The 10,588-nt window shown below is 40.5% G+C and overlaps 1 protein-coding gene across 1 annotated transcript in view; it reads left to right on the plus strand.

Annotated features, from left to right (window-relative positions):
* Positions 1-10,588, plus strand: part of ERCC6 (excision repair cross-complementation group 6) — an 86,266-nt gene that overhangs the window by 5,132 nt on the left and 70,546 nt on the right. Inside the window, exons 3-4 of the mRNA XM_008576579.1 lie at positions 174-288; positions 4,881-5,610. Coding sequence (XP_008574801.1) covers positions 174-288; positions 4,881-5,610 — 845 coding nt within the window. The remainder of the gene's footprint in view (positions 1-173; positions 289-4,880; positions 5,611-10,588) is intronic.

Genomic DNA, 10,588 nt, shown 5'->3' on the forward strand with positions numbered 1-10,588 from the left:
TAGAGAAATGGTAGTTGATCAAATAAGGCTCTCTTTAGTAATAGTAGTGTATGGAATTTCTGTTTTATTTTTATTTTACTATTAATTAAGGTTTAGATTTTGTAATGTTGTCTTTTACATTTACAATATGTCAGTTCATTGCTGTTTTCTGTATTCAATATTTACCGTTCAAGGAACAACAGCTGAAGAAGATCACTGCAAAACAAAAGCGTCTCCAGGCCATCCTTGGAGGAGCGGAAGTGAAGGTTGAACTAGATCATGCCAGTCTGGAGGAGGAGGAGGATGCAGGTGAGGATGCTGTGGGCAGTTGCTCTCTGTTTTTCAATTAATGCCTGATGCCTGTAGTCAGTGAGGGGTGTCAGTCTTTGCCTGATATTTGAGACAAATATGTTTCTTTGCCTTATTGTCAAAACAGGTTTAGGAAAATTTTATTCTCTACACTTGCAGAACCAAATCTCTCCTGTTACATGAGGTTTATTAGAGAATGAAAGTAAATTTTTAACTCAGTTCACTGGAGGCTGCAAGTACGCATTTAGTATTATGTTTAATAAATTGGAAATCTTAAACATTCATATGGAGTTAATTTTATAAAGACAACTGACATCTTGATTCAATTACATTTTGGAAGCCCAGCATCATCAATCAGCATTTATAGAATTGCTCTCACATATCTTTAAGGAGCATATTTGGCAGGCTTTCCAAGCATCAATTCTGTTGTTTAAGAAAAGACGTCTTCATTCAGGTTATACCATGGTCATGATTTCATTTGTATTACTGGCTTGGATGGTTGTCTTTTGGAAAACATTTTGAGAAAATGCATAAGCTCTGGAACTAAATATTTTTGCAGTTATTGTGTGTGTGTGTGTGTGTGTGTGTGTGTGTGTGTGTGTGTGTGCACGCGCGCGTGCGCGTATGTTTAGAAATTGTTGATGGCTGCTTAGTCATTTACTGCTTGAAATATAGATTAAGGCTTCTTAGCATTTAAGCCCTTCAGGCAAATATTTTCTACTAGCTCCAGAAGTTTATTCAATAAGACAAGAGAATTAGAATGAAGAATTAATTGAAGTGATAGAAAAATATTAGAAAGATACGTTTTTAAAGTTCAGTCTCTCAGAATTCATTAGGTCTGTGACCTTTCTGCTGCTTTGGTACTGTGTTTCTTGTTGGTAGCAGGCGTTATTCCTATCTGGCTGTCTAAACCTGCCACTGTCTTCCACCTCCTATTGCAATGTTGGCTAAACTGCCTAGGGTTAATAGTTACCTCTCCAAATCCAAAAGCCCCTTTCACCGGTGCTCTGCTTGGCCTGCCTGCAGCAGCTGGTACTTCCTGTTCCTTCTTGGATCCCCATCTCTTTCCTGGTTTTTCTTTCAGCCCTCTGCTACTTTTGTTTAGTTATTTTTTTTGTCAGCTGTATCTTAAATGCTGATGTTTCCTGGATTTCTTGCTGAGTCCTCTTCTTGTTCTACTACCTCTCTCTGAATAAGCTTACCTGCTCCCCAGGGCTTTTGCAGCCATCTAGGTTCTAGTATCTTACAGATCTGTAGACTCTGATCTGCCCTTTTCTTGAGCTCCTGGTTACTACTATCTCTGTCCATCTGGGCATCAGTCAACACTTGAGACTCCTGTTCTCTCAGTTCCCTCCCTCCTCTGCCCTGTCTGGGGAGGTAGCAGAGCAGAGCACCTCAGAACCCAGGCTTTCGGGCCAGCTCTGCACTGCCCAGGCTTGGACCTTGGGTACGTTCCTTACCTTTCCAGGCTTGTTCACAGGCTTTCCTGAGGTTTCCTTTCCTTGGTGCTCCACATGGTGATCCATATCATAAGGTGGTTGTGAGGATTACCTGATAAAGAATCTTTTCTGGAAGTAGGGGGATGAGGGCAAATTACATGGCTAAAAAACTTTAGCCATGCCCGTATGATCTGGGAGGAGTCTAGGATGCTCACTATCACCTTTTCTGTTCAGTGTTGTACTGCACAGTGTAGTCACGGAGGAAAAGAAGTAAAAAGCATAAGGATTGAAAAGGAGAAATAAAACCATCATTATTCACAGAATACTTGATTATTTATCTAGAAAATCCAAAAGAATTGATGGATAATCTATTGGAATTAATAGTGAATTTAGCAGTATCATTGAATAAAAGGTCAATATAAAAAATCAGTCATATTTCCATATGCCAGAAAAAATAAAAAATAAAATTAAATAAAGATGTCAATTGCAATCAAAATCAAATACCTAGAAATAAATCTTAGCAAAAGAGGTAGATTTCTGCAATGTTTTCTACATTAAAAACTATAAAATGTTATTGAAAAATTAAAGAAGATCTAAGTCAGTGGGGAGGTACTATATCTTCCAATCCATGACCATAGTGTGTTATTGTAAAGATGTCAGTTCTCCTATCCACCTATCATTTCAGTGCAACCCCAGTATAAATTTCAGGGGTTTTTTTGAGGGGAAGAATGTGGGGTAGAAAGTGTGGGGTGAAGGTGGGTGGCATTAATAAGCTGATTCTAAAATTTATATAATGATGCATTGGGCAAAGAGTAGCCAAGAACAAAATATTCAGACCTGTTATAAAGCTATAGTAATTGTTACAGTGCTTTGTTGGCATGAGAATAGACAAAATAGAGGGTCCAACAAGCAGACCCACTCATATATGGTCACTTGATTTATGACAGAGGGGACAGGCGGTGCTCTGTGGAGAACAGAGATCTTTTCAGTAAATGGTACTGTGTTAATCCACAAGAAAATAAAATGAATCTTGGCCCATTACATCATGTACAAAAGTAAATTCAAAGTGTATTTAAGATATGGATGTGAATGGCAAAACAAAGCTTTTAGAACATAACATAGGGAAAACATTTTTGTGTAAATGGTACTGTGTTAATCCACAAGAAAATAAAATGAATCTTGGCCCATTATATCATGTACAAAAGTAAATTCAAAGTGTATTTTAGATATGGATGTGAATGGCAAAACAAAGCTTTTAGAACATAACATAGGGAAAACATTTTTGTGATCTTGGGGTAGACAAAGACTTGAACAGGACACAAAAATGCTCACGTATGTAAACGAAGAGATTTAAGTGGACTATATTAAAACTAAAACCTTCTGTTTATTAAGAGTGAAAAGACAAGCTGCAGAGTAGGAGAAGGTATTTGCAATACATGTACCAATCAAAGGCCTTGAATCCAGAATGTATAAACAACTCCTGGAAATCAGCTTTTTTTTTTTTTTTAAAAAAAGGCAAACAGCCTAAGAGAAAAATAGGCAAAAGAGGCTATCTAAAAGGGGCTATGCAAAAGGTCAGTAAAAGATCTATGAAAAGGCACCCAGTTTATTAGTCATCATTGGCATGCAAATTACAGCCACAATGTGGTATCACTATACACCTACCAGAATAGCTAAAATGGAGTGGCAGGAGTCTGGACCAGTTGGAACTCTCAAACACCGTTGGTGGAAATTAAAATTCTTAGGATCACTTTTGAAAACTGTTTGGTGATATCTACTAAAGCTTGACATACCCATAGAATTATACACATATATTGTCAAAGGATGTGTACCAGAATATTCATAGCAACATCTCCTAGCAGCCAAAACCTAGAAACCACCCAAATGTTTATTAACAGTGGAATGGAAAAATTGTAGTATAGTCGTAGAATAGAATACTAACAGCATTTGGGGATTAGCTAACTGTAACTACATTCATCAATAAGTATGAATCTCATGAGCATAATGTTAAGCAAAAGCCAGATACAAGAGAACCAACATTTCCATTTACATAAAGTTCAAAGCCAGGTGTGGCTCATCTGCAGTGTTAGGAGTCAGGTCTGTCATTGCCTTTGGGTAGAGAAGAGGCTGGAAGGTGGCAGGAAGGGCACATCTGGGGGTGTGAGTAATTTCTGTTAACTTGATATGGATGCTGGCATATGAGCGTTTTTTCCTAAAAAAATTCATTTGAGTTGGGAGGTTATGATTTGTGCACTTTCTAATGTATATTTTATTTCAGTGCAAGTTTAATGAAAAGCTGGCTTATATATGAATTCCTTCCCGTTAAGCCTTAGATCTTTTGTTGTTTTGGCTATGCGGTAAAGTAATTTTGCCCGAGATTTATTTTAACTAATGAAAGAGGGATGACTTTTTGGTGACTTTACACTTACTGTGGCATAACTTTCAATTTTCTTTTATCTCTTCAGTCAGTTAACTTTACATGTCTAACACAGTGCTGTCCAATAGGCCTTTTTGCAATGATAGGAATGTTCTTTATCTGTATTACTTTGTGGTAGCCATCAGTCATGTGTAGTTATGGAGTACATGAAACATGGCAAGTGAAACTGTGGGACTAAGTTTTTAATTTAATTAAATTTAAATTTAAATAGCCACAGGTGATTGGTAAGTACCCTGTTTGGCAGTGCAGAGAAGACATCTATTTTCCCATTTAGGTACATGCTGATCCCTTAGATGTCTATTTTCAGTTTTACTGTCTCTTGAATTTAAGTTCATCTGAATGTTATTAGTAGCAATGACATGGAAACTTGGAAGATTGCTTCCTCATGGGCTGCTCCTCAGTTGATAAGGAAACAGCTAAATTAATGTATAACTAATTTATATAGGAATAGGTCTGTCTTTGGATGCATAGAGAGTATATTTATAATGTGATATTTTGGAGAAAAGTTACTGAGAAATCACCTTTTTGAATAGGAATATATTAAATGAGGCATAATAAATGCTATAATAAATTTTACTCTATTCTTCATATATAATATACTTCACATGTTTGTTATGAGTTATTTGTAGGTGCCTACTGTTTATTGAATAAGTGAATGTTTCTGTTATACTCTTGGAAAGTTTTATGTGCTGAGTGCGATATTGTTACCCTTTCAGAACCGGGGCCATCCTGTCTCGGCAGCATGCTTATGCCTGTCCAGGAGACTGCCTGGGAAGAGCTCATCCGCACTGGCCAGATGACACCTTTTGGTACCCAGATCCCTCAGAAACAGGAGAAAAAGCCTAGAAAAATAATGCTCAATGAAGCATCAGGCTTTGAAAAGTATTTGGCAGATCAAGCAAAACTGTCTTTTGAAAGGAAGAAACAAGCTTGTAATAAAAGAGCAACTAGAAGAGCTCCAGCCTCCATCATGTCTAAGTTGAGCCCCTCAACACAAAATGGAAATGAATCAAACAAGAAAAACAAAGTTCTCTTGAAAACAGATAAGCGCTTGAAGAAGCACATCAGGAAGCTCCAGAAGAGGGCTCTGCAGTTCCAGGGGAAAGTGGGATTGCCCAAGGGGAGGAAGCCCCTGGAGTCTGATGTGAGGACCAAGGCAGAGGCAGACTCTGAGAGTGGAGGGTCTGAGTACCTCCCCCCAGAGGAGGATGAAGATGAGGACGAGGCCGATCAGGTGGGGGCAGGCCTGTCTGCAGATGGCACTGATTATGAACTGAGGCCTGTGCTCAAGGGCCGGAAATGGCAGAAGAAGATCCCAGTGCAGGAGATTGATGATGACTTTTTCCCAAGTTCAGGGGAAGAAGCTGAAGCCACAGGAGGAGGAGGTCGGAAAGTAGTGAGGTGCCGAGACGATGGAGATGAAGATTGTTATAAGCAGCGGTTAAGGTCAGTCTGCAGTGGTTGTGATCAGATTGACTGACTGCTTTATCTTAGGTGGCAAGCTTATTAATACGTAAGCATTCTAGATGCAATTTAATATATTAGATGCAGAAGTTGGACTTCCTACAGACTTAGCCTGTCGGCAACAGTGAAACTCCTGAGTCCTCAGTGGAGCTGGCCCTAAATGCTTGTACTTCCAGGTCTTTTCTCAGATTTAGTTGGACTTCCTACAGACTTAGCCTGTCGGCAACAGTGAAGCTCCTGAGTCCTCAGTGGAGCTGGCCCTAAATGCTTGTACTTCCAGGTCTTTTCTCAGATTTGGAGACAAGACTAAGATGAAAAGCTTAAGGAAAGGGCTAGGGCAAGAGGCAGCAGAGAACTGAAACGTGAGCTGAGGCAGCCTTTACGCTGAGTGGTCCCCCTGGAGTGAGGGTAAGGAAAAGGAAGAGGTACAGTTAGGTACTCTTTGCTGGGTGGGGGTTTTCATTTTTGTTTTTCCTTTTAAAGCAGGAAAGTAATTTTAGAAAATTTTCCCTCAAAAAGAGCTGAAACTTAAGCTTTGGCATGTGAAAGCGTAAGCTTGCTTTCTTAAATCCCTCCTTCCTTGTCTTGAGGAAATAGTCACCTACAGAATTAGAAACCACTGTCATGCTAAAAGCATACTTTGTGTGCGTAGCATACCTTCCTTTTCACTGGCATTTTTTTTTTTTTTTTTTGCTGGAGACTGACTTTGGCTTTTATCTCCATGAGTTTGTCAGACTATGATGCGAGGGAGATAAAAGGGAAGGTGAACATGCAGGTAACATGAAGTCAGAATTGAGTATCACCATGTTTTCTGCAAGCCAGGAAAAATGATCTGTACATGCAGGCCTCCTCCATGTCCTGCTGAGCACTAACTGAGCTGCTTCTTAAGTCTCCTGCATTGACTCTCTAGGAGCTCCAAGGCCATCAAAGGGAAGAAAGGAATCTCATTACTTTTTAAATATTTAATATTGGGATAGCTTTTTCTCAATCCTCAACAGTTTTTTCTTCTCAACATGAGGAAACCTAGTTTATTGTATTCATTGTAGCTTTCCACTGGCCTTCACAAATGAAGGTTGTCTTGATATTTTTTTTTCTGATATTTAGAACTGCCTCTGACCCATGTCCAGACTGCCATAAACATTCCAGAACCTTTTCAGAGTAGATGTGGCATAGTTCTTTTAAAAAATAATCTGAGGACCTGTGACTTAAATCCAAGTCTTCAGAGCTATTGTACTCACATGCTGGTAGCACCTTACATAGTAATACATAGTTAAAGAGTGGTTTATGTTTCTTATTGCTCACTGCAGCTTTAGTCACTGTGCACATCTGTGAAGGCGTTTGAGGAATGTCGCACATACTCTTGAACAATGAGCAGCATCAGTCTTTCTTAACTACTGCAGAGAATTAATAAAAGTGTTCATCTCAACGTATTGATTATAAATGGAGCAATATATATTCTTCCCATCAAATTGGGTCAATATTAAATATATTTTAAGTGTATCAGTATTTTGATCAAGAGCAATTTATTTTGATTGAATTTTAAATATTGTTTTAGTTTAATTTCATGGCAATAAGTTTCTCTTAATAATGTTAAGACTGTGAAACAATTTATTACTTCCAAAACCATATCATAAGCCAGGTTTTTGCTAAAGTTACACTAAAATCTCAAATGAATTTCAGAAATATCAATAACTCTAATTGCCACCAAAATATGATAGCTCTTAAAATTTTATAGCTGCAGTTATTAAGGCTGTTAAACTGCAGATATCCACATTGAAATGCTTATATTACTTTTCCTTTGGTGCTCTTCAGATTGGGGGGTGTTAAAAGAAAATAAAATGCTTAGGATTGAGAAACATATTAAGAACATGTTAGAACTCTCAGTCACTCTGTGCTTTGTTACTTCTTGTTGCTGATCTTTGTAGATTGATAGAAATGGTAATGGCATTTCTTTGAGTGAAGAAAAAGACCTTTAGGATAGCTTATCTTAGCAGTGGTTTGATGACAGATGATCAGAATAAAGCCATATAGTTTACAACCTAGAAAATGAGTGTTTCTTAGTGGTTAGAATTTAGGAATATATACCCAGGCTAGGCACCCTTTACTGCACTTAACAAATATGTATTGGTCATAGTCTGTTAATTGCAGTGCTCTTTTTAAACTTGGGAAGTGAGAGTGGACAACTCCTAGAATCTCTCCCCTTTATTCCCTCAGCTTGAGAGTCATAGGCCTTACATTAGCTCTAGGTCCATCCTAATTAGGTATCTTTGTTTTAGCTGATACTCAGTGGGAATTTCCTATACAGCCTAACATTTTTTGGAACTAGGCAATAGCACTTGGTATCCTACTTTCTCTGATTTGTCCAAGACCTCAGCTCAGTCAGTGGAGTTTTAACCATTTTTTAAACTGGGTGTGTGATTTCCCTTCCCACACGTTTGTCCTGCTACCTTTTGTGCAACCTAATTACATGTGGAGACTGGCTCCTTGTTGGTGGTCAACCTCTCTCTGTTAACATACAGGATGGACAAGCCACTGCTTAGAAGTAAATGTTCTGTCGGTTTTTATTCATGTCAGTGGTATGCAGGTTTTATAAAACATACAGTATTTTTTAATTTTAATTTTGTGCTACCAGAGTTTCCATTAGGGTAAGGCTCTCAGTTGTGAGGTGTAGCTCTGAAAATATACTGCTGGCTTTAGAAATTTCTGGCTTTGGAGCTCCAGGAGCCAAATAAAGACTTAATAGAGCTAGCACACATTTGGTGTTTCAGTGATATGTGTCCCTAGTAAGCACCTATGTACCACTTACCTAGTCCAGACCATATGGCCGGGATAACCCAGAGTGGCCCAGAAGACTAAATGTCTCCTTGGACCTCTCCCCTTCAGGGTGATAAATATCACCAGTACCTGTCCCCAGTCCTTGTTACCTCACTGTTGTGGATTCACTGCCCTGTGGAGATGTGAGGTCAACTCCTGTTGCTTTGTCTTTGCTTCCACGGCAAGCATGTGTGTCTGCTTTCTAGGACTGGCTTTGAAGCTTCCAGCAAAGACTTGCAGTCTGTTAGCGGGTGTGGGCCCAAACAGGACGTAGGCAAGTGTGAGGGGCATAATGAGTTCAGACTGAGGCATGTGTGGAAGACTTTGTGGAGGAAGTCCACCCAGTGCAGGGCTTTGTCTGTAAGGTAGCTCACATATGTCGATGGACCTTATGATGCAGGTTAAAATCTTTCCACACTTGCCCCCAAAATTGAGCAGGAGAGAACTTGCTTTGCTTTGGAGGCACATTATTTCCTCAGGAGTCTATTTGGATTGCCTTGGAGGTGGGTGTGGTAGCCCTGCAAAGAGGCCCAGTTTCTAAGCTGTCCATGTTGGGACAGGGAGGGCACCTGGACTTCACCTCGCCTGCCAGTCCTGATCTCTGGGGAATGGTAATCTATTCAGGGGCAAGTCGAGGCCCTGTTTGGTTCTTTGGGAAAGAGTGCCACAGCCCCTCAGTGAAGTGTGTCATGGGCACTGGGTGAGCTAGCAGCATTTGTGCCAGCTATCTGCCAGCCTTGAGGCAGTAAAACAAAAAATGTCACCAACTCTCACCCCTTTCTCCAGCAGTGGTCAGCCCTGCTTGGGCAGGCTGTGGCACATAGATCAGGTTCCATCCTGAGTGAGAGGAGGAACTTCAAAGATTTTGTCTCCTCTTGATGGCAGGACTAGGGTTAGCATTTATCATTTGACTTCAACCCATACACTGAGGCTCTTATTTCTAACTCCATTTGCCAGCTGGTTTTGTACAAGTTGCTGCCTTAACAGTCTGTGCTTCCTTGGTAATGAGGAGAGAAACGTTACCAAGGAAGTACAAAAGCGTCCCAGCAAAGTGTCCCAGCCCACAGACTGGTCCTGCAGAATCACCAGGATCCCGCCACTGGAGCTGCTCATTTAGGAAGTCTAGCGGGGGCTACTGGGCAGTACTTGTAAGGAGCTTTTCCAGGTGGTTCTGATGCACTGTCAAGTTTGGGAGCTACTTGATGTCTATAAGTCAATTTTATATACTTTTCCTTCTGAGGCTGTAGCTTTTGGCCAACTGGGTTTGTATGCCACTTTCTCTAAAATCCACTTTTATGTGCCCCTCACAGTTGTGTTTACACAGGAAAAGGCCTAGAGGATTTCTCTAAAATCCACTTTTATGTGCCCCTCACAGTTGTGTTTACACAGGAAAAGGCCTAGACGGGAGCCTCAGGGTCAGCTCATTCAGCTAAATGCTGTGCTGAATTTAGCAGAATGCAAAGGATTACCTGTGTCAGAATTGCCTGGGGAGCATCCTCAGAGGGCGGGTGCCTGGGCTTACCCCAGGAGCCGAGTAGTGTGCTTTTGCTCTGACCAAGCTCCCGCTGTTTCTGAGTGGAGGTTGGTGGCATTCTTGATTGTTGTAGGCCCTTGTTTAGGAAGAACTATGTTCCTATTTAGGAGATCTTTGAGGAGGTTGGAAAGAATTGTTGGTAAGCATGTTGGGGTTTTAGAATGTAATGATTTTTTCTCAGTCCAAAGTCAGCATAGTATTGATTCTGGGATAAATCCCCAATGCACCCCTAGCCCCAGTCAGTAAAACACAGAGTTCAGAAACACTCTTCAGTAGATACTGCCTGAGTCTCCTCAGATGATCTGGCATGTTGTGCTAAGCTGCTGAGATCACAGCCTGAAATTGATATGAGCTGGTACCTTGGCATGGTTTGAAGGTTCCCACCTCACCTTTTAGCACTTCTGATGATTCCTTGTTTTTTTATTGTAAAAATATACTATTAAAATGAAAAAAAGGGCCAGCCCGGTGGTGCACTGCTATAGTGCGCCACTTGGGAAGCGTGGCGGCGCTCCCGCCGAGGGTTCGGATCCTATATAGGAATGGCCAGTGCGCTCGCTGGCTGAGCACGGTGCGGGTGACACCACACCAAGGGTTGTGCTCCCCTTACCGGTC

The sequence above is a fragment of the Galeopterus variegatus genome, unplaced genomic scaffold (assembly GCF_000696425.1).
Source record: "Galeopterus variegatus unplaced genomic scaffold, G_variegatus-3.0.2 Scaffold1369, whole genome shotgun sequence".
NCBI classification, from domain to species: Eukaryota; Metazoa; Chordata; class Mammalia; order Dermoptera; family Cynocephalidae; genus Galeopterus; species Galeopterus variegatus.